The sequence below is a fragment of the Delphinus delphis genome, chromosome 3, assembly GCF_949987515.2.
Source record: "Delphinus delphis chromosome 3, mDelDel1.2, whole genome shotgun sequence".
Classification (NCBI taxonomy): Eukaryota; Metazoa; Chordata; class Mammalia; order Artiodactyla; family Delphinidae; genus Delphinus; species Delphinus delphis.
The window spans coordinates 144,337,650-144,362,199 of NC_082685.1; the positions used below are offsets into that span (position 1 = coordinate 144,337,650).

At 41.0% G+C, this 24,550-nt stretch overlaps 2 protein-coding genes across 9 annotated transcripts in view; both read left to right on the forward strand.

The window, feature by feature from the left end:
- PRLR (prolactin receptor) overlaps positions 1-15,083 on the forward strand; it is a 172,077-nt gene extending 156,994 nt beyond the window's left edge. For all 7 annotated transcript variants that reach the window (XM_060009602.1, XM_060009596.1, XM_060009597.1 and 4 more), the window contains 4 exons: positions 810-951; positions 2,190-2,289; positions 2,982-3,051; positions 4,859-15,083. In XM_060009602.1, the coding sequence (XP_059865585.1) occupies positions 810-951; positions 2,190-2,289; positions 2,982-3,051; positions 4,859-5,881 (1,335 nt within the window). In that variant the 3' untranslated portion in view covers positions 5,882-15,083. The remainder of the gene's footprint in view (positions 1-809; positions 952-2,189; positions 2,290-2,981; positions 3,052-4,858) is intronic.
- Positions 15,084-24,330: 9,247 nt separating this feature from the next.
- Positions 24,331-24,550, forward strand: part of AGXT2 (alanine--glyoxylate aminotransferase 2) — a 47,203-nt gene continuing 46,983 nt past the window's right edge. For both annotated transcript variants that reach the window (XM_060009606.1, XM_060009607.1), the window contains exon 1: positions 24,331-24,479. In XM_060009606.1, coding sequence (XP_059865589.1) covers positions 24,392-24,479 — 88 coding nt within the window. In that variant the 5' untranslated portion in view covers positions 24,331-24,391. The remainder of the gene's footprint in view (positions 24,480-24,550) is intronic.

Sequence of the window (24,550 nt, forward strand, 5' to 3'; positions counted from 1 at the left end):
AGCTGGTTTGTTCAAACCAGAATCCACTCCAGGATCACTCACTGTGGCTGGCTGATATATCCCTTCACTGTCAACATGCTCAGGAGACTGGGCCACTTGTCACATAGAATGCCCCACCTTCTGCATTTGTCTGATTAGTTCTTTGTGAGGTCATTTAACCAATTTCTATGTCCCCATATTGCCTGTAACCAGACATTAGATCTAAAGACTTGATTAGATTCCAGGTGAACAATTTTTGGTAAGAAAACTTCAGAGGTGAAATATATGCTTCATATTCCATCATATCAGGAAACAAAGACCATCTGGTCAGCCTACCATAAATGATGTTAAAAGTGGCCCCTGGATCGGGGAGATCACATCTTGATCCCTTGATTGTGAAGTCATGTTTAATTTGTGCACAATTGCTTCAGTGTTCATGAATTCCCAGTTCTCTTCCACCTAGTGGCTTTACATCAGTGAATGATCCTTGAATCAATTATTTTATTAGAGTTTAGAAAAGAATAATTTTCCAATTTTATTAACTAGTCACCTTCCATAATGTAGAATTTAGAAAGCAAGGTGTAGGGAGCAGAACATTTGTCTTTCCGAACTAGAGTTCCCAATGGAGAGATAGAAAGCCTGTTGATTTTTGTGTGAGCAGTATTTAACAGGAGGAAGGGGTGGGCTGAGAGGGTGGAATGGTGTGAACAGGGTATTTACTAAGTGTGATCATTTGGTCTCGCTCCTCCAATAGTTTACTGCCTATAGAAAAAGTCTCTTTCTTCATAACACAAGTCAGAGTGACTTCTGTTTTCCTTGGCCTCCCTTAGACTCATTTCGCTGGGCAGCAGACTCAGTTTAAGATTCTCAGCTTATATCCAGGGCAGAAATACCTTGTTCAGGTTCACTGCAAGCCAGACCATGGATTCTGGAGTGAGTGGAGCCCAGAGAGCTCCATCCCGATACCTAATGGTGAGTGTCTTGGCTCTCTTTTGCTTATACTCCTAAATATTTTTAAAATAGAATGAGTTTGGTAAATTTGTATGTAGTAACTACTAACAGAGAAACTATTTTGAGTCTTCGCCAGAAGAATGAGTAGAGGTGAGTTTATCATCTCTCCACTCAACACAAAGACATTTGTAAGTACAGCATTGCTCCCTGGGTCACTGTCAGTGAGGACCAGTTTCTAGGATAAGTCTGCAGTCATGGGCTTGAAATGTCTCAGAGGGCTTGATGGTCAGTCATTCTGCCCTCCCCATCTGCCCCATTTCTATCATTCAAGGTCATCATCTAGTCCTCCCAAAATTTGTAAGGCGCTATCCCATCTGAAAAGCATGAATTGATTTTCAGTCCTTGAAGACAATTACATGTTGGTCTCTTAGTCAAGGAACAGTGTATAAAAGACACCCAATTCTTTAAGTGCCATTAAACATGGTGGCTGGCATTCTACAGGGAATGAATCATTTGCATTTCCAAGTACTTTACAGTTTACAAAGTCTTTACCTTGTTTGTTCCTCCCAACCATCTCAAGTATTCAGAGAGAACAGAATTGCCATTAGGAACTGAAAGGAGGAAACTAAAGGTCAGTGGAGTTAGAAGTCTTGCCCAGAACTGCATGGCGAAACCTAGCTCTTGTGACAGCTTGCCTGGCCAAAGTATCAGGGCTTGCATTGGCATACTGGAAAGAGCACCGCATTACAGGCCATAAAAGTGTGCATCCAGTCCAGCCCTGGCTCTTACTAAATAAAAGCAGAAGCCCTGGGTTCAAATCCCAGACTGCAACTTTGTAGCTACATGCCTCTGGGTAAACCACTCTTACAGTCTCAGTTCCTCATCTTTCCATACAGGCAATGTGTGTAAAGAGCTTAACATCATATGGCTTTTACTGAGAACTTAATAAATGTTAGCTTTTTAAATTATTATTGCTGCAACTGACCATGTACCCTTGGACTTCCTATATAAGTATCAAATCAAATAATATTTTTAAGGATCTTGAAAATTTTAGAGAACTATAAAATATATGCCACTTTAAAATTTAATAATATTGGAAAAAACTAAATCCATCATTAATGTTACTCTGGATTGATGTTCAAATCAGAAAAGGTGTGGAGGGGCGGAACTTATGTTCAAAAGTTTCATTGATTTGTTTTGTTTGTTTGTTTTTAATGATGCTGTATGTGATCAAAACTTTCTGGCTGTTTGCTTTTTAGACTTCTCAATGACAGATGCAACCGTATGGATCTTTGTGGCTGTTCTTTCTGCTGTCATCTGTTTGATTATGGTCTGGGTAGTGGCTTTGAAGGGCTACAGGTACTTCACTGTCTATCAACCTTCCTCCCAATCATGGTTGTCAGGGATAATGGCCAAAAAAGACAATGCAAAAATGATGGAAACTACGGATAATTCAAGCACCTCATTTTAGCCATTAGTTGCAGTGTGTTCGCCATGAAAAAGTTTTATCAGTGCTAGCAAAGTAGAATAGACACATTTGAAGTTGATGCTCTTTCCATCAAATGGAGGCTCACAGTTGTGAAGTAGTAAAAATCTGGCAAGAACAGCAAATAATCCCCTAGTCACTTTAGCGAGAATTCTTTTTTTTTTTTTTTTTTTTTTTACGGTACGCGGGCCTCTCACTGCTGCGAGCCCTCCCCTTGTGGAGCACAGGCTCCAGACGCGCAGGCTCAGCGGCCATGGCGCACGGGCCCAACCGCTCCGCGGCATGTGGGATCTTCCCGGACCGGGGCACGAACCCGTGTCCCCTGCATCGGCAGGCGGATTCTCAACCACTGCGCCACCAGGGAAGCCCGCGAGAATTCATTTTGATGTTGACCTCTAGAAGTATTCATTGTCTTCACCACTGATTGTTAGTTTCACATAGCCTCGGAACTCTAACTTCTATCTACCATAGTCATGTAGCAGCTATTTGGAGATAACGCTAATCTTTCAAAAATTACAAAGTGAAAACATGTGTCATGTATCTTATCTCACAAATCTTTTTATAGCATGGTGACCTGCATCCTCCCTCCAGTTCCCGGGCCAAAAATAAAAGGATTTGATACTCATCTGCTGGAGGTAAGTCCAGAGGTAAGAATGTATTGTGACCAGCTTCTCTCTACTCATTATCTTTACACACGAGCACACAGTTCCCATCAGTGCAGCCTGGTCAGCTCGGCCATCCTTGACCAGCTGTCCCTCCTCTTCAGCAGGTGTGTCTACAGAAAGATGTGGGAAGCATGAGGGTACTTACCATCAGATACCGAGTGCCAGAGGACAATGAAAGAAAGCCAAGAAAACCTCAAAACACATAGGAATGCTTGCTAGGTTTATCAGCTCTTTTCATAAGCCCCATCTAAAACATGTTGTACAAATAATCAATTGAGAAAGAGGGTGAATATTTTGATGAATACGAAAGAGGAACCTACCACCAGCCCCTCCGTCATACTTTGGTGTAAGCTCTCACTTGAATGTTCCTTACAGAAGGCCATAGTAACAGAATATCCTATTGCAATTTTTGCTCAGTTTGAGAGCTCAGTTAAGACTGGCTCAGTACAGTGGAACTGGTGTTTGCCAGGGCCCATTTAGACCGATTCAAGTGGGAATGAAATTTAAGTGTTTCCAATGAAAAGAGGTGTTAGAACATTTTTAATTTCTCTGCAGGTTGAAATCTATAGTTTCAATTTGACCTTCTGCTTAACACTGATGTATATAAAAGCAGTCACCTACACACTGTCGCTTGACCCCAGCTACTGTGAGGCCAAAAGCACAAGAATGTGAAGAGCGAGTCCTGGGGAATTTGGCTTGACGGCATTCACTCTGATTGCAGATATCAGAGCAGGAACTAGAGCCCCAGAATTTGGGCTCTTATTCTGCTATCCAGTCTCTAGCACTGAGCTTTATAGACCCAGCATGAACATCTCAGCTAACTAGATGAATTATTGTTTAGCTTGCAATTTGACCTTGTAGCCACAGGGACTTAATGACTTTTTTGTGTCCGAAGAAAAAGTTCTTGGATTTTTAATGCCATTACCCCTAATTCTCAAAAGAACTTTCCCAGATGGGTGCTATTATTCCCATTTTACAAATGGAGAAACTGAGGATCACAGAACAGCTTATCCAAAGTCATAGAGCTTTAATAAGTAATAGAGCCAAGATTTAGGCACCAGTCCCTGACCTAAATCAGAGCATCTGGAGGAGCGTGGAAAATAAGAAGAGGAGGCCGGAGGAGAAGTCGGGGGAGAGGAGGATAGAGAGAAGAAGGAGGGAGAGGAACCCAAGGAGATGGAGGGAATATGGGCTGGCAGGAAGCGGGGGAGGGAGGGGAGGGAGGGGAAATGGAGCAGAAGGAAAGGAAGGAGTGGGATGGGAGGCGAAGGGAGGGATGGGGAGGGAGAAGCAAGGAAGAGGAGAAGGGAGAGAAGAAGGAAAAGATGAGAATCAACTTCTCACTACCAGACTCCAGAACGTGGGGTGAGGGAGCCAGTTAGGAGGCCAGCAACCCAATTTCAGAACTAGTGAGTCCCAGTACCAAGTGCACGCATGAGCACTATGGGTTTAGATGTTTCCCAAGCTTTTCTTATTTAATAGTTATATTTTTATTATATGCATATATACTACTTGCCCATTCAACTCATGATCATTATTGCTTAGAGAAAGACTAAGTTAAAATCGCGAATTGACTTAAAGAAAAATATTAGGTGAGTAATAGTCCAGGAGGTGATTCTAGATGGCCTGGGACACAGATGTCTGACGTCTGGGAAATTCTGCGAGGCCGTGGCCACGTCCCACCTGCCCGTAGTCAGGAACACAGACTTGGCTGCGATATCCATTTGGAATGTTATGAACCTGACAGCCTTCTTGCCTTGTGTCTGTGTTTTAATAGAAGGGCAAGTCCGAGGAACTTCTGAGCGCCCTGGGATGCCAAGACTTCCCTCCCACTTCCGACTGCGAGGACTTACTGGTGGAGTTCTTAGAGGTGGATGACAGTGGGGACCAGCAGCTGCTGGCAGCTCACTCCAAAGAACACCCGGGGCAAGGCGTGAAGCCCATGCACTCGGATCCCGACAGTGACTCTGGCCGGGGCAGCTGCGACAGCCCTTCCCTTCTGTCTGAAAAGTGTGATGAACCTCGGGCCAATCCCTCCAAGTTCCACACTCCTGAGGGCCTTGAGAAGGCAGAGAAACCTGAGACAAACGTTACCCAGCCCCAAGGCCCTCAGAGCACAAGCGTGGAAGGCAAAATCCCCTCTCTTCATGCCAGCGGATCCCAATCTTCAACGTGGCCTTTGCTGCAGCCCCCCGGCCTGCACTACTCCAGGTCATCTTACCACAGCGTTGCTGATGTGTGTAAGCTGGGCCTGGGCACGGCAGGTGCTGCATCCACTTTGTTGGACAAAACAGACACACGTGCTTTAAAACCCTCACAAACCATTGAGACTGGCGGGGAAGGAAAGGCAGCTGAGCGCGGGGAGTCAGAAAGCTTCCGTTTCAAGACTGACCAAGATGCGGCACGGCTGCTGCCCCAGGACAAGACCCCCTTGACCTCTGCTAAACCCTTGGAGTACGTGGAGATCCACAAAGTCAGCAAAGATGGAGCGCTGGCGCTGCTCCCGAAACAAAACGAGCACAGCGGCCGGGCGGAGAAGACCAGCACCCCTGAAACCAGCAAGGAGTACTCGAAGGTGTCCCGGGTGATGGAGAGCAACATCCTGGTGTTGGTGCAGAATCGGCGAGCGCAAAACCTGGCTCCGTTTGAAGAACCGGCCAAGGAGGCCCCGCCATCCCTGCCACAGAATCCAGCCGCGGTAGACCTGGCCTCCTTCCCCGCGGCCCCGAGCAGCTGCAGACTCCAGCTCGGTGGGCTGGATTACCTGCATCCCACAGGTTTTATGCACCCCTTTCAGTGAGAGCTTGATTCATGGAAGGATGGGTTAAAATGTGATTTTCCTTCAGGTAACACTACAGAGTACATGAAATGCACTCTACCAGAGAAGGCTTGAGAACGGGGTTAGAATGACACTACCAAACTCCCAGGTCACTCGTCTTCATGATCCATTTTCAACCAGTTGCCTCTTTTTCCAACAGTTGATTCCAGAACAAATCGTTTAGTTTCGTGTGATTTGTAGAGTTACGTTTTGCTATCAGTTATAAAATTATGTGTTCAATGAAATAAAAGCACATTGCTTAGTATTCTTGAGGGACAGTGCCAATAGGTATATCCCCTGGAACAGGCTTTCATGGTCTGGTATACGACAGAAGGATATCAACTAGTCAAAACTGTTTACCACAGGAAGAGGGTAGATATGAGAAAAATGCCATGAAAACCACTTTTGAAGACCAATTGCTTAACCTTTAGCACTCCTCTTTCATTTTATTAGGATTAACCAAATTAAACACATTTAAAAAAAAGAGTGCATTCTAGAACACCTGACAAATTGTTTACATCCGTTCCTATTACCTTAATGACGCATTGCCAATATGCAAATAAAAAGGATGCCTCCGATTTTTTCTTAAAATAGTTTGAATTTGTTAAGCATGGATTCCCCCCGCCCCCCCCCCCCCACTAAATTGTATTTCATTCTGAAGTTTCTGGAGAATAGAGTTTTAGAAAGTGAAATTTTCTTACATAAGAGGCAAATGAGTTTCATGTGGTGAATCTTTCTAAAATGTTTTCCTCCTTCATTTCAGCATGATAATTTATTACACACCCTAGTCTTCTGTTAGTGAAAAAAAAATCCCCAAAGACTAACTTTAATTTAAAAGATCATCGCTAACGGAAGTACTGCCTTACTGTACATACAAATTCTACTTTAATATAAACCCGTAAGTTGAACAATGTATTTTTGAAGACTATTTTTCTATCACTTAGGTAAATAAAACACTGTTTTCTACCTTCCCAGTACAGCTGTTTACCTATTCAGTGGGTACAGTATTTTCCATTATGTGATTATAAGGAGTATTTACAGTACAGAGTGATATATGCAGTCCCTGTTTGTGGAATAAAATACCACACCAACCCAAAGCCCACTGAGGAATATGAAGTGGATGACAATATTCAGTTTCCAACACAGTGTAGTATAGTTTAGCTGATTCTTTTTATCTCCAGGATACTTTAAACAACAATCATAGAGCTAGAGTTTTAGGGCCCTCCACAGACCAGAAATTACTTCTCTTGTAATTTAGGGCTACTCTGGGGCTTCTGCTCTTCTCTGGGTGAATATTCATAAAGCTACAATGAAAAAGGAGAGTGGTAACATCTAACGCACTGTCCAAGAGAGAGGGTTCTTGTTCTGCTTTTCTGAACAATCTTGGACGGCGAGGACATTTTAAGTAAAGCCAGGAGTTCGTGTCTCTCTGGAGTAGATCCAGTAGATCCACTTGCAAAATTTTGGCAGGGGCAGGGAGAGCACTCACGTCAGAAGTATCCAAAGCAAAGTTCCAAGAAACCAGGCATCTGTGGATTAGTGGGAACCACTACAAAGGCCAGGGTATGGTAGTTGGAAGCCCCAAGTCAGTTCCAAGGGCAGGCTCTCCAAGAGCGGTCAAAAGCCTGGATCTCCATTTTAAAGAGAACATCCATGACTCATCGAACTGCCTGCCTCTATTTCCATTTCACCTGACAGCAAATCCATTTCTGTATCCGCTCACTAGCTGGAACATAGAGAATTTGAGCTCCCTCTGTGAGTTAAATATTCCAGCCCAATAAGTCCATGTGGATAGGAACTGGACTCCGAAGCGGCCTGATGTGTGAAAGTGAACACATTGCCAGAGCTTCCAGAAATGCAAAAGTAATAAATCTGAAGCTCTATTCTCCCAATATGCAAACAACATGTTCAGAGTGAGGGGGCTATTTGGGAAAGGTGTCCAAGTTTATTCAATCCCCTCGATCCTTGCTACTCAAAATATGGTCTGACCAGCTGCATCAGCATCACCTGGGCGCTGCTTGGAAATGCAGAATCTCCACCCCACCCCCGCCTCAGAATCTGCATTTTGCTAAGATCCCCAGATGATTCATGTGCGCAGTGAAGTTTGAGAAGCATTGCCCTAGGTGATCATTTCCACTAAAGCTTATTTTAGTGCGTGAAGCGATCCTCTCCTGGAAAGTACAGGTTGAGTCTATTTGACTTGCACTGAACGGTACTGTAAGAAAAAGGCATCATTTTTTAAAACATATTAGTGGTTTAGGATTCCCATAATGGTAGAGAATGACCTGAAAAAGTACACACAACTTCTAAGAGGTCCAGGGAATATATTCCACCTTGAGAGGCATTGACAAAAGACTCTGCCCTTCACAGCCGGTACAGACTAAACCTTTCCCCAAAATAGTCCAATCTCCTCCAAGATGTGTATCAGTCAGTCTGATAGTATGAAAATTCAAAAATAGTCTGCTTTTGATATATAATTTGGCATATATGGAAAAAAATGTCATGGCTGAAGACTCAAACTAAATCCTTAAAAAAAACACCAGTTAGCAAGTAAATTACTACCACTTGTTAACTAAAGCCAAGGCTATAAGTCTATGGTCAGTGAGCACTCTTTAATAAACTATGTTTTTTTCATGGTCTAGCCTATTTTCTGTTAAGGAATCCCCTAGTCGAATGAAAGTATGCAGATTGGGGGCCAAGAGACCCAGCTTCTAATGCTAGTTATGTTACCTTAGACAGATCAACTCCCTTCTCTGGGCCTCAGTTTCCTCTGAAGGAAATGTTAGGCCGGAAAATCTCTAATGTCCTTTCAAACTCCGACTCCTTGATTCCATGATTCACTGAATAGTGTCCTGCAAAGATAATTAGCCAATGCCTTGTATCATAATTAAGCTAATAAATAGTTGCCCTTTATCATAGAAATACAAGTCCTCTTCAGGGATGTGGTCATTTTATTTCACTTGCAAATCATCAAGTCCAACTGATCTTAACATATCGCACATGCATTTTATACATCATGTAGGTATAGAATCATAGTCTAAGATTATGTGCAAATAGGCGTGTAGAGAGAAGAGGCATGAGATATTTTTTTAAAGACATTGAAAGAGGCTTTGATTTTTAGAAAGAAAAACACTTTTCTTATATCAGGCGGCTGATTCTGGTTTGTTTTTTTTTCTCCCATGGATTATGTACCACCATTGCACATTCGGCTTTAAAAGCCTTAAGTTCTTAATTATAAAGGTCATATTTTTATAAACAAACACCTAAATATTCAAGTTACAAAGCACACGGAAGAGGGATAGCCAATGGATGATTTATGGAAGCTGATGACTCAAACTGCAAAATCTTCTCTGGTCAGTTTTAGCAAATGGGTACAAGGCACCTCAAATGAGCACAAGTTATGATCAGCCATGTCACTGACATTTAACAGACTCTCCACCTCCTAAGTGCCTAAGGCCAATCCTGGTAGGCAGTTATGTACTAAATACTTGCTTTCACTGGTTTGGTCCAAAGCTGGTCAATCCCTTACCATCTGTACGAGACGAAGGAGTTTGACTGTCCTGTAGTGACCCAGCCGAACGGGAGAATTCGATGAACAACCAGAGGCACCTGAGCCCCAGGGTGCAGCTTGGTTAAGGAGGGTCCGTTCCCAAATCTGCCTCTTTCTCCAGGCTGCCCGCCACTGCCCATCACTGGCAGAAAGACTTGCCGCTGCCTGTAGTAATTTTACTATCTCCTTAGAGTAGACATGAAAGAAACAGATTTGTACACATCTTACAAAGTGCCTTTCTTTACTTTTTGTTTTTTTGAAGTTTCATTTTCACAAGAAAAGTGTATCGATTAGAAAGTAAATCTTACAATTTAGGTAAATGAATGAAAAAGCCAGAAAGAGAATGACTAAACGGTCTAAGGTCCAATCAGCAACTACTGAGTGGATTTTAATTTATTGTTTAATTGAATTGCCACAGAGCTGATGTGAATAGTGTAACTTACTTTGACAAGAAATTGACTCTGGCTAGGATTTTGGAATAAGCCTGCCACCCTGTTACTTGAAACCCTCAATTTGAAAACATATTAATGAACTTCTGAATAGCTTGGACTTGCATGCCAGGGCCTGAGAAGGGGAATGCATGCACCGTGGAAACTTGCACACATGCAGAAAGATGTAAAGGCTCTGGGTTACCATCCGCAGGGTTGCTAACGTAGATTTGTCATTGATGAAAGCCTCACGTGTACTTCAGTGAACCAATTTCTTTTTCTCCTTTTTCAGCCCAAGCGTCATTGTGTTGTTGCTAGGGTAGTGGGCTGAGCACTCAATTTCCAGGTCGAGGTCATCCTGCTGCCACTAAACAGGCTGTGTGATCTTAGGCAAGTCCTTTAAACTCTAGCCACTAGTTCCCTCACCTGTTAAACGAGTGCATTGGCCTAAAATATTTCTAAGACCCCTTCCGGCTCTAACTGTCTTGGATGCTCATGATCTAAGTAAAGTCCAGGGTTTCTGTAGAAGGCCCAGGGGCAGTGCAGGGAAATATTGCTGGTGTGGCCTTAACCTGAAGCAGTGGACAATGTGGCTGTGACACCGCTGAAGAGAAAAACAGATCCATTCCTCCAAGTCAGATCGATTTCAGTTAGCATCCTTGCTTCTTCTCTTCTGCTTAGCTGTCCATCTTGTAGGCTTCTTATGCTCTCACTCCAGGGCCTTTATTTTTCCTGAGAGTTCATTATGTGCAGTAGCAACCATAGGATTTGCAAGAAACTAAATTACACATAAACGATGACTTTGTCCTGAGTCAAAGGACTGAGTCAGATGTTAAGTCAGCCACACAGATATCAAGGCCCAGGTTGAGGGTCACAAGTTTCCCCATTTAAAGGTCCTCAGGCTTAGATATTCTAGCCCAATTCATTCATTCGAAGGCCATGAATAAATCCAGCTACATTGACGACTCGGCCGTGGAGGTCTTAAGCAGAAACTTAAAAATACAAAATGATTGCTTGAGAGCTTATGACCTAACCAGGAGTTCTACTTATAGTTATGGCCTGGACTTATTTCATGATCAGTATACATGTCATCTGCAAATCAAACAGGAGTTCTCTCCCTAGATTTGTGTCTTTCAAGAAGGTGATTTTTGGTCTGAGACCATTACATGGTATCTACTTCAATAAAAGGAAAGAGATAGAAAGGGTGTTTCCAAATGTTTGGGCACCTTAGGATTCCACAAAATGCCGAGAGTAGCCTGCTAAACCCAAATTTTATTGGACATAGTCACTCTATAATCTATTCAGTGTTCTGAGTTTATGGCCAAGAGACGCACGTAACTCACAATACCATATGCCCATGACTGTTTTGTCCACATTGATTCCTTTGAGTTATGCTCTGATTTCATGTCAGGAAGCACTGAGATGTGCAAAGGGGGAAAACATGTACTGTTTACATGGTTGTCGTCAGTGAAGAGAGAGACCCTTAGATAATCACAGTCTATTAGTTAACTTTTTACCTGCTGCTGATTAAAAAGAAAAAACACTTAACTCTAAAAACTTTAGCTACTTAAGTAGTAACATCAAAAATGATAGTTTAATAGTTATGGTCAAATTATGCTTCACCTGGGTACACTTCAAAGTCCAGTCTGAGTTTTTTCCATGCAGATTTCACAAATCCTGAGGGGGGAAAATATCTTGTTGTTGTGTTATCTGAAATTGAAAAACTATATGGCAAAGATTTTCCTGAACAGCAATTTGTTTTATAAAATTCCTGATAAAATGATTTTGAAGTTTTAAAAGTAACTACCTCCCTTCTTGTTCTAATATCCTTCCTTCAAACTGCTTATCATTTCGAGATGAAAGATGTCACATCTCCCACTTTGACTATTTTCAGTGCCATAGTTGTGTATTTGCCATGTGGTATTCCTGACTTTAAAGTAACTGTTATATGATTTTATATTATATTGCTTTATGTGGTTCAAAAACTGTATGACACATTGAAATATATAATCCTCCTGTTGTGAAACTCACCATGTAATACAAAAGAAAATAATTATTTAATGACTTAGAATCTATGTATATGTATTTCAGTATGATTGTTTCTATGTCTGGAAAACAAAACTGAAAAAAATATGTAATCATATCTTTCTGATGAAACCATGAATGTACTCATTCTTTTCTTAATCTTTGTCTAGAAGTAGTGTAAGTTGCCCTCGTACAGCTGCTCTGGGGTAAGTGTTTAACGTACAATCCAACAACTGTTTAAAAGTCAACCCCCCCAGCTTTGCTTCACGTGACCTCTTACACTTCTTGAATGTTATTTGCATCATGAGGCTTGTTCTTCTGCTTGATCAGTCATTTCAGACAATTTCTGTGTCTCACACGGAAACCGAAGCAACCTATAGAACCGGACTGTTAGGTGATCTGTGTCTCCTGTAAAGCCATATTGAAGTGAAGGCTATGGAATAGCAAAAGGTTCCATATTTTCAAAGCTACCACTACCTCTGCTTTTTCTCTCTTCCTAGAAAATGCCAAGCAAAATTCTTAAACATTACATAGGAAATTAGAAGTGATTGTTATAATATGTTACTGGGGTTTGGTTTTGTTTTTACATGAGAATACACCTTCTAATTCACCAGTCAGTAGGTTTATGCTAGGTTTTCTCAATAACCATCTTTCCCTTTTATAAAAACTGGCTGATGAATAAGAGCCAGAAAGAATACATAGTAATTCACCAGGTAAAAAACCAACAAAACTATAGATGAACATTTTTTCCCAACCGTAAGTCACCTCAAGGTGGTTACCCAAAGCCACGATAGCGACATTTCTCACAATTTGACTTCCCTAAAGCCCCTAGAAATAAATCTTTTCCTTATTTGATTTTTTTTTTTTTTTTTCCGTCACTGATGTGGCCTCTCCCGTTGCGGAGCACAGGCTCCGGACGCGCAGGCTCAGCAGCCATGGCTCACGGGCCTATCCGCTCTGCGGCATGTGGGATCTTCCCGGACCGGGGCACGAACCCGTGTCCCCTGCATCGGCAGGCAGGCTCTCAACCACTGCGCCACCAGGGAAGCCCCTCCTTATTTGATTTTAACCATCAAAGATATTATGGTATGGGGAAAATCAGCCATATATCAGAAATAATCTTGTTTTGATTTTAAAAACTCACTTCTACATGAACTTATTGTAATGCCTATTTTTTTAGCCTTAAAGAATTATAGAAGACTATAGTCATCTGATTCATCTTGCATCTTTAATTCTGTAAATCTTTGGTTATAGCACACTGTGCTTTCTCTTTCCCATGGATTTATTCATTTGTCTCCTTCCATTTTGAGGCGGCAACATGGACAGTTAAATCCTTGTCAGCAGTATGGGAGATTCTGCTAAATGCTATTGCCAGAACATCTTCATTTTTACTACACGTCAGAAACAACGCTTGCCAAACAAAATCATCCCAGTAGCATATGATCATTCTATTTCTATTCATGCTGTTGAAAACACCCAGCTCAGTGCCTGGCTCAATAAATGTTTATTCCCCTTGCCTCCCCTTCCTCTATTTATTTTTATTTGATATGTAAATAGCAAAATAACACATTCATGGCTGAAACAATTTTCTTGATGGATTTTTGCTGCTAAGGATCTATAATCCAGAAATTGTTTATGTAGATTGGACCAAAACAGTTTTCCTCCTTTCTCTTCACCTTTCCATATGATTGCAAAACATAATCTTCCTGCACCCATCCCTCACACAAGAAGCTGCTAAAAAATAACGTGACATGGAACCAGGCACATGGAGATCAGATCAGAGAAGCTCATTTAAGTATTATAAAATAAAGGTAAAACCAAGCCATTAAAAAATGGGATGCTTTTGAACAGTATGATTCGTCCATATTACTAACAACATCTTTTCTGACCAAATTCATTGGATTCAGTGTAAAATGATAACTTTTTACTTTTAATGGATCTAGATCTAGGAATCTTTACCTACTGTTCATGCTTGTGTTACAGAATTGTGGGATGGTGTGGGGTTTGCTTTACAAATTCTTCTTTGCCTCCTAAATCCCCTAATGCCATGTCTTACCAGGGAATGAGAAATTTCTCATTTAGTGAGTATCACTCCCTAAAACTTGGCTTCTGTCAAAGAAACACTGACTCCCTCATGCTTACGTTGGTGCCACCTGCCTTTAATTACTGGACATACTTTTACTTCTAAGCTGGAAAAAATTGTAGTGTTAGTCACCAGACACGGTGTTCATATAATTAATGACGAGTTGGAAAAGTAATGTGTAGCTAATTTTCCAAAATTATCACATGTGCTTTCCTAAAAGAAAACAGAAATTATATGTTGCCACATCCTGTCAGAACCATATCTGAAACCTTAATCCCACTAAACTCTACAACTTACTAACCAACTTTTACACATTCTAAATCCCCCACTATTTTGAGGGACTGGGAGATATAATATCTATTTAACAGAAACCTTGAAATCTTGGGGCTGGGAGATAGGGCAGGACTATAGGAAATGGGGTTTTTGAAAAGCCTCCAATGGGACCTTACTGGCCAGGGAAGCAGATTCTTGCAGATTTACTTCTGAGAATCCTTCTGAAGATTGCAAATGAGACAAAACCCGTACTATAAAACATACTCTACTTTGGAGGTCTCGACACTTAAATTAGGATTCTTTTGTCTACAACCTCGCCTACTCACCTCACCCCTCAACTCCTGCTGCCCATACAAGTGTTAAGCATTTTTGTCTTATTATGATCAGGTTCACATTAAAACTTACACTTACGAACAGACTTGAAGCACAGATACTTTTACGAATGCGATTATTATTATTATTACTTAAGTAAAGGCTAGAGGGTGTTAGTCAAACACCACGTGGATTGTTGGTTGGCGAACACTGGTATAAGCTAAGGGAGCTCAGGAATTTTTATTACTGTATTTATAAATGTGTTTGAAAGAATTTGTAAACGTCACAGGTACATTTTTAAGGTGACACACATTCGTTGCATAAATTATTAGAAATTATAACATGAGCTTCAATGACATTTGCCAGTAGTTTTGCTTCACATGATCAATATTGATATTGTTACTGAACTATGTAATCTCATGATACATTTTTCAATACTTTTTCAGAGCAACTGCTTTTGCAATGGTAGCAATGGTTAATTTAAATTGAATCAATAAATTACTTCCTAAGCAATGATTTTTGGAGGGTCTTTTTCTATATAAGTGAAACACATATTTTATATATAACGTAAGTTTGCGGGGGGCGGTTTTCTTTGTTTCAGCAAACTTTATTAGGACATATTTTTTTAAAGAAGGAAAGAAACAGCAATCTAAATACTAACGCAGACACATGCTAAATTATTTGGTTTAGAATGCTCATCCAAGGCGTTTTTTTTTTCCAGGCATGCATTCTTGTACTCCTCTTTCAACATAGTCTCTGATTTTATTTCCTACTAATTCTAAATCAAAACTGACATCTTGCTTCCAACCCAGCTAAATCCTACATCTTCTCTTTCCACTGCCCTCAAGTTCCTCCAGTCTTCAGCCATTTGCCAGACCCAAGCTTCAGAAATGCAAACATGCTTGGAAGCACTCAGAAGTTCCTTGGGCCTTCTGGGAACAGCGAAGATGAGAGGTTCCAAATCTGATAAACAACCGACTCTCCCAAATGAAGTTTAAGCCACAAATCTCGCACCGACAATGCACATTTTCTTTTGTTTGCTTCCTCCTACCTGGAATTATCCCATGTCTCCACTTAGAACGCCAGCTGTAATTGACTCTTCCATCTATAATATTTTGTCTATTGCATAAAATATTTCATACACACTTGAAAATTAGGGAGGATGATACAACAAAGATCCGCTTACCAACACCCAAATTTCATAAATATTACCTTTTTTCTATACCTTTTCTTTTTTTTTTTTTAACATCTTTTTTGGAGTATAATTGCTTTACAATGGTGTGTTAGTTTCTGCTGTATAACAAAGCGAATCAGTTATACATATACATATGTCCCCATATCTCTTCCCTCTTGCGTCTCCCTCCCTCCCACCCTCCCTAGCCCACCCCTCTAGGTGGCCACAAAGCACCGAGCTGATCTCCCTGTGCTATGCGGCTGCTTCCCACTAGCTATCTATTTTACATTTGCACACCTTTTCTTTTTAATAAATGAAACATGATGGATGCAGGAACTGGCATCCCTCAATAACCAAATTCTCTATCTCCCTCTCCAGTGGTATAACCACAATCCTGCAGGTGTATATCCTTCCTGGCCATTTAAAAAATGCATTTACTTCATACATATGTATCTGTAAACAATATATATAATTTTTCTGGTGTTTATAAATTTTACATAGATAATAACATAGATCATTACTCACCTTGATTTCTTTTCATTCAGCATTGGGTTTTTGAGACCCAAATAGCTCCAGTTGATTGGTTTTTATCTGCCGTATGCAGTTGTGTACCTATGTAAAATTTATTTGTTAATCCCTGTGTTGATCAACTCTCCATTTCCACTATTATAAATGACTCTGCAATGAATATTCTTATGCAAGTTTCACATTTTAAGTGTTTGCAAGACTTTCTCCAGGATGTCCCTCTAGAAGTGAAATTATTGGATCATATGGGACACATATCTTAACATTTTCTCAAAACTGATAAATTGCTCTCAAAGCGGTTGTACCAATGTCTACCCCAGTCAGCAGTATAGGAGTTCACTCCTTAATCATTACCTGGTATTGTCAGATATTTAATTTTTGACAATTTGATGAGCATAACATAATTTATTGTTGCTATTTTAATTTTCATTGTCCTAATGAATCCATTCTGGATCTGAATAACTCATCCCTGATTTGCTTATCTTTTATGCCATCTGAGTCTCTACATAAGCGCAAGTCCTAAGTCTGGGCTTCTATTCCAGTCCAGTGGTCTCTTTATCTATCCATGCTCCAATGTCCCCTGTTTTATTACTCTAGTTTTATGCAGTCTTCTTATCTGGTAAATTAATTCCTACACCTCCATACCTTCTTCAAAATTATTCTGGAAATTCTGGGCCATTTACTCATCACATGAATTTTGAGATAAGCCTAAAACTTGTTCTGGGATTCAAATTGTCGTTAGTAGAATTTATGTATTAATTCTGGGAGAAATCACATCTTTATAATATTGTTTCTTCCTAATCACGAACATGGTTTATCACTTCATTTACTTTTGTTTTTAATAAAGCTTTACGCTATTCTTCATGAATGTCTACATGTGTTTCATTAGATTCATTCCTAGGCACCATAGTATTTTTGTTGCTATTGCAAATGGTATCTTTTTAAAGATTATCTTATTCTAAGTGGTTGCTGCTTGTATATAGGAACCACTGATTTTTTTCATATCGATCCTATATCCTGAAACCTTATTGAACTCTAATTATTAATCCTTGCGATTTGTAAGTTTTCTTGGATTTTCCATTTTTACAACTATATCATCAGAATGTAACAACTGGGTTTTCTTATTTTCTGATCCTTATAATACTTATATCTTTTTCCTGATCTATTTCTTGGGGTTGGATTTCCAGTAAAAGGTTGAATAGAAGCAGAATAGTGGACATTCTTTGTTGATCCTGACATTAAAGGAAATGCTACTAAAAGTTCACTATTAAGTATGTTTCCTGTAGGTTTTTGCAGATACACTTGGCTATGTTAAGGAAACTCCTTTCTATTCCTTGTTTGCTAATATTTTTTTGTCTTGAATTGGTGTTAAAGGCTCTCAAATTTATTTATATGATAATGTGACTTTTCTCTGTTATTCAGTTAACATGTAAATTATAACAAAGAATTTATTTAGAAAAAATACTTTAATATTAAATTACCCTCACATTCTTGGAATGAATTCTACTTGGTCATGATGTATTTTTGCAATCTTTGCTGCATTCAATTTGGTAACATTTTATTTAAGAATTTTACATTTATGAGATTCATCTTTTGTACTGCTTAAGATATAATTTTCTGAGGTGATTTGTAAATAAGTTAAAATCTTCTAGGATTATAGAAATTCTTCTTTCTCCTTGTAATTCTATCAATTTTTGCTTTATATATTTTGAGGCCATATTATTAGGTGTATCTTCCTAACAAATTCTTCCTTTCATCATTAAATATGATCCCCTATATCCTTAATGACTCTGTCTTAAAACCCTTATTTTTCTTTTCTGATACTGACATTGCTGCACTAGTTTTCTTTTGGGTGGTAATTCTCTGATGAATCACTTTCCATTCCTTTACTTTCAATTGTTTTATGTCATCATGTTTTAAATGTTTCTTTTATAAACACGATATAGCTAGATTTTGTTTTCTCCTTCTACTTGAGAATTTTTTCTTTTAGGTGATAAAGCAGTTCCCTTTTTCACATTTGATTCAATCTTCCTTCTCTTTTCATTTGCAATCTGAATCTATTTGCAATTTGTCATTTAAATCAAACAATTCTGTAACAATCATCATAGGAATGGGATATAATTAAAGGGCCTAGTCAGCTAATTCACTGTATCTGAGGGCCCAAATTTCAGGGCAGCTTCTCTTCCCTGCAGAATCAACCCCGGTCACAGTGAGCCAAATTCTGACAAATCCCATCCTGCTGAGATTGGGAGATACAGCATGCTTTGTTTGTGAAGTTCAAGGGAATGAACAACTGGAGAAATCCAACTGCTAAGGGGCCTATGCACAAAAATGTTTCTGCCATACATTCTACCCAAAAGGAATTAATCTGAACATTCAAGACCCCCCTTTTAAACACTTCCTCATTAAGTGGTCTATTAGTCATTCAACTACATACACTGTTGAACAACACCTGATGAGCATGTGTGCCAGGCACTGTGTTAGGATTCAGGAAGCATTAGGGACGTGCTTTCCGCTCTCCTGGGGATCACAGTCTAGTGGGAAGGCTGGGGTAACCACTGTGTCCCCAAGTCTTACCAGGCTGACTTAAAAAAAATATTAACTTGGGGCTTCCCACGTGGCACAGTGGTTAAGAATCCGCCTGCCAATGCAGGGGACACGGGTTCGAGTCCTGGTCTGGGAAGATCCCACATGCCACGGAGTAACTAAGCCCGTGGGCCACAACTACTGAGCCCACGTGCCGCAACTACTGAAGCCTGTGCACCTAGAGGCCATGCTCCACAAAAAGAGAAGCCACTGCGATGAGAAGGCCCAAACTGCAGCAAAGAATAGGCCCCACTCGCCGCAACTAGAGAAAACCTGCATGCAGCAACGAAGACCCAACACAGCCATAAATAAATAAATAAATAAATTTATTTAAACAAAAAATTAACTCTAATAATTCCAGATGAGCTTTGCTCAAAGAGTTCATCCTAATAACTAAATTGAAGGACTTTGACTCTGCACCATTTTTCAAGAAAATCAGTGCTACCTAAGGGTTGCAGTGTCTGAGCCTCACCTCCATGCAGTTCTTCTCCCCAGCACACCTGCTATCTCTGCCCCTCAGTCTCAACACCTGCACATGTCCTCCTTCGGAGTCCGTTCACTGAAATGGAATACCTGTCATAGGAGGTTTCATGTAAATTGGGTTTTATCTGAAATCTTTCCAAAATGTTTCCCTTTCCTTCAATCCGTCACTCCTAAATGAGTTAGGAGAGAGAAAGAATCACTTTGGAAAAGCTGTTATCTTACGGACCCTGCTCTGGTATTGGCAGAAGGATTGGGGTCAAAGAGCAAAGTTCACTCAGGGTTTAACTGATAAATCATTAGTGAACCTGTGTACAAATAGAAAAAACCCTATAATTATTAACATGACAACAGAATTTCCATGTTTCCTCTTTTGCCAATTATCTTTTTCAAAGAGAGATTCCAATATTTTCCTAGCTGATGAAGTATATTCTGTATCTTCAAAGTAACTCATTAGTTGGGAGATAGAGATGGCAAGTCTCTTGACTGATATCCTGTCCTTCCTATTTACCAGTCATGGGGTAGTTCCTTGTCTTCTCTGGTCCTATAGAAAATGAAGAAAATTACACCTGATCTGCTTGAGGGAGAGAGAACAAAAAGAACCAGAGCAGAAGTCTCTTAACATCCCTTATAACTTGGAAATAATTTCTGTTTAATAGTCTTTTTACCTCTGAAACTACAGGAAGATCTTGGAGTGTTATTTCAAATGCCTCGTAGATCGGGAGGCAACCCAAGTTTCCTCCTCATCCCAGTTTTCAGACTCAGTGGATATCATTGTAATTCTAAAAATATCAAAAGACCCAGCATCTTGGAAAACAACTTTGTGCCATGTTCGTTGAATTGTAAACTGCCAACTTACTGGAGTGCATTTAAAACAGACATATTAAAACAGACATATATTTTGACCTAGAAATCCCTCTTCAAGTATTTCTCCAAAGGAAAAAATAGTTAATCTAGTGCACAGAGTTCTAGTTCCTAGGATGCTGGAGAAAATACAGCTGTCCATCTATAGGGACTCACTAAATAAAATATATGTAGACTTCCAGCTTCTCTACCATGTAAAGGGCTTGGAAGATATCACTCCCATTTTTACAAGAGGAAGCTGAACAAACTGAAAACCAATGACTTTTCTTGAACCCATCAGAGAAGTGAGGTTGCATAGTGAATTGTCACTCTGAAATCTAGAAATACAGGCAGATCTTCAAAGTCACAGGCAAGACCTTCTTAACCTGGAGCCATAACTGGTAGAAACATTAAACAGTAATTTTGACAAATTGCTAGAGGCTGAGTGTGGACTAGCGTGAGAATGAGAAACTCCCTGGTTGCCAGAGTGTTAGGAGGACCCTTAACTTCTCTGGGCCTTACTTAAGGGAACATCACCAGGTGAAGATCCCTTGTCATGGTGAAGATCCCTTCATTGCTCTGGCTGGGAAAGGGGAAGAGTAACTATCACACGATGTGCACGGAGACTTCACCTTAACAAAGATCTGTTAACAAAGATGTAACAAAGATGACTTTGTCAGAGCCCTATATCAGCTGTGTGAAGGGCATCGCTCCCACTGCAGCCACCTCTATGCTTCCTACCTCACCTAAGGGAGAAAAAAAAAGAACATAGTCAAAAGGGGTAAGGGCTTCAAGGAAACAAACTGGGAAAAAGAAGCCAGGGGAGGGAGTCGAGGGCGGAAAATTTTTTTAGTTTATACTTACAGAGAATTTATAGAGAAATACTTGTGAAGATCACAGCCCAGTCCAGAGACATAGGCCCACCAAAAAACTAAGATCTAATCATAAGAGTTTTAAGCCTCCAGTATAGTAACAGTGGATTACAGCTGAAAGAGCTGCCTTGGCTCTATTTAAAGAGAATTTCTTAAGGAAACCCTAAGATAACAGGGGACAAAAACAAGGACACTAGAGGAATTTGAATCCTCTGGCACCTACAGCTACAGAAAACAAACACATCCCAGCTTCTAACCAGATTAACATAAAACCTCACAGTAAAGGCTCATTTACCTCAGGTCCTATTACTCAATATGTCACAACCAGCTTTCATTAAAAAGTTGCAGGGATGCTAAAATGATAGGAAAAAAAAATACAGTCTGAAGAGACAAAGTAAACATGAGAACCAGACTCAGCTATAACACAAATACTGGAGTTATCAGACAATTTAAAATAATTATGATTGATACATTCTAGGCCCTAATGGGAAAGGCAGATATTATGTAATATCAAATGGGTAATGTAAACAGAGAGATGGAAACTGCAAGAAAGAATTGAAAGGAATGCTAGAAATCAAAAACACATAACAACAACAAACAGAAATGAAAAAATGTCTTTGATTGGCTCATCAGTAGACTGAACATGGCTGAGGAAATAATCAGTGAACTCTGAAGATGGGTAATAGAAACTTCCCAGATTAAAATGCAATGAGAGAATAGAGTGGGGGGAAAAGAATAACAGAACCTCCAGGAACTGTGGGACAATTTCTAAAAGTGTAATATGTGTATAATTGAAATATCAGAAGGAGAAGAAAGAACAGGGAAAAACTATTGAAGTAACAGTGGCCAAGAATCTTCCAAAATTAAATAAAATATATCAAGAAATATTATGAAAGAATTAGGAGTGATGACCCAGATCGACATTTTGTGAACGAAAAGCTATATTATTGACTATAAGCAGTTTATGAAACATCATGTATATACACAGGTACACACATGAAAAAAAATTTCTGAAAGAATCTTTACTAAAATATAAAGGTTAGATTTTTTTGTGATTATTACTCTCTCTCATGTTTTCTAGGTTTGAGTTTGTTGTTTTCACGAAAAGCATACGTTACGTTACAGTGATCAAAATAAACATATTTCCTTTTAAATAAAGAAGGTACAACTTCTCACTGTGAAGTTGCTCAGAATATGCCGTGTTTCGCTTTCCCGCCCTAGGCAGCCCCTGATGCTGTTGGGCACTTCTCACCATAACAGCCTTTAAACTTACAGCCCAAGAAAAATCTCAAATCCAAGGAGTTTACAGCCTCCAGTGCTCGCAGGAGCAAAATAGATCACAGCCCAGTAGAGCTGAGGAACACATGCCAGCCCCCAGGAACTCAGCATTTTCTCACCTCAGTCCAACACCGTGATCGCTTGGGCACCCCAGGGAGAGGCTGCATCACCACTGGCCTTGCCGACATGTGTCATTCCCACAGCACTTGACCAGCCAGATCACAGAACCACTTCCTACAGCCCCAGAGCAGGATGGGCTGGGAGCTGGGAGCCCACGCAAAAGGGGACACTTGACATTGAATTTAAAACCTTTCAGTGCTTACCTGGTAATCTCACCTCTTACGGGCATTTGGGATAAAAGGTTATTTCCCAGATGTGGGGGATGTGGCCAAGCCAGTTGTCCCCTGTGCAAGGTGATACAAGACGTCCACCCTGTATGCTGTTCCCCCAGTCCCACCCTGCTGGAGGAGAAAGTTGAGAGGATGTGACCACTGGCTGACCTGCGAGCTGGATCCACGCACTCAGAGGCTCTCACCCCCTCCCCTGTCCTTGGAATATACATTCCTCCCATCATTCGCACAGTAAGAGCTGGTCCAAGGATGCAGCCTTGAGAGAGTAATGTGTACATGACTGGACGGTGTACATTACTGAACCCAATTAAGGCCTCTATACAAAATTTTAAGATTCCAGCCTCATAACTTCCCCTGTTTATTAAATCTGCCACCTACCACTGTGGAGAGGCCTGGCTCTTCCTTGCCCTCTGTGAATGGGAGCCAGTTATCAACCCAACACCCCCTCACCCTCCCAGCTCCTACTGCCCTTGTCACTCTCCCTTCTTAGGCACTGCCTTGCAAAGGCACGTGGACACCCAGTCCAGAGCAGCTGGAAACCCGGAAGAGATCTACTCACAGCAACCTGGATGGATTTTTAAAACATGGTTCTGAGTGAAAAAAAAAAAAAGCACACCTATTGACATAAACTAAAAATGCATAGGACTTCCATGGTGGTGAAGTGGTTAAGGATCTGCCTGCCAATGCAGGGGACGTGGGTTCGATCCCGTAAGGATCCCACGTGCAGTGGAGCAACGAAGCCCGAGCACCACAACTACTGAGCCTGCGCTCTAGAGCCCACTAGCCACAACTACTGAGCCCGCGCACCTAGAGCCTGTGCTCCGCAATAAGAGAAGCCACCGCAATTAGGAGCCCGCGCACCGCAATGAAGAGTAGCCCCCGCTCGCCGCAACTAGAGAAAGCCCGCATGCAGCAACAAAGACCTAACACAACCAAAAATAAATATTTTTTTTTAAAAAATGCATTCACCCCAAACAATAAACATTTTACAAGAATACATACCAACAAAAAGGTATATATTAAACACACAAAATAGTTGTTTATGGAGATTAGGGGTGCAGGGGAGTCAGGAGTGACAAGTGGGAATTTAAGAAATTAAAACATAATAGAAATAAAGCACCCTAACTCCTCAGCTCTCTCCTTCTTGCCTTATTCAGATACCTAAGGGGATACGCAGCTGTCCAGAGCCGTCCCTAGCTTTTTGGTGCCCTTCTCCTTTCCCGTGGACTACCTCCTTCCCCATTATGCCTCTTGTCTTCCTTCAAGACCCCCAGTACGAAAACCAGTGTCTTTACCCATTTAATTCACGGATATCTTCCTTCTCTCTCTCTTTTTCACTCCTCTCCTTTCTAAGTCTCTGACCCCTGCAACTATATCCTGACCCTTCCCCCAGGCCCATCACCACCCTTCCGCAGAGAGACTCTCATCCTGATGAGACCCCGATGGGACATAAAACTAGCAAATTAGCCAGAAGACCCCTTGCTTTGCCTATCTGCCTGCCTCCTCTTTTCTCTCTCCCTCCCTCCCTCCCTCCTTCCCTCTCTCCCACCCGCTTTCTCTTTCTCTCTCCTTGGGACCCGCTGGAAGTGGCAGCAGTAACCCCTCAGTTAGCTCCTCCCCTTCCGTCCTAATCTCAAAGTCCAGCTGGTCAGTGAGCAGTGGAGCCCTTCCTCAGACCTGCTTCCACGGGGATTTGCTCCCTGACTGGGAGAGATGACTCTAGCCTGGAGACATTTGCTGAGAGCTTTGTACCTGGAGACCTCAACTCCCAGGACTCCCAAGACACGCCCTTCCCCCAAAGGTGAGTGGAAACCAGAGGGACGTGGGTCAGCAGAGGGTCAACGAGAGGGGAAGGGCTGAGCTCTGGAATTC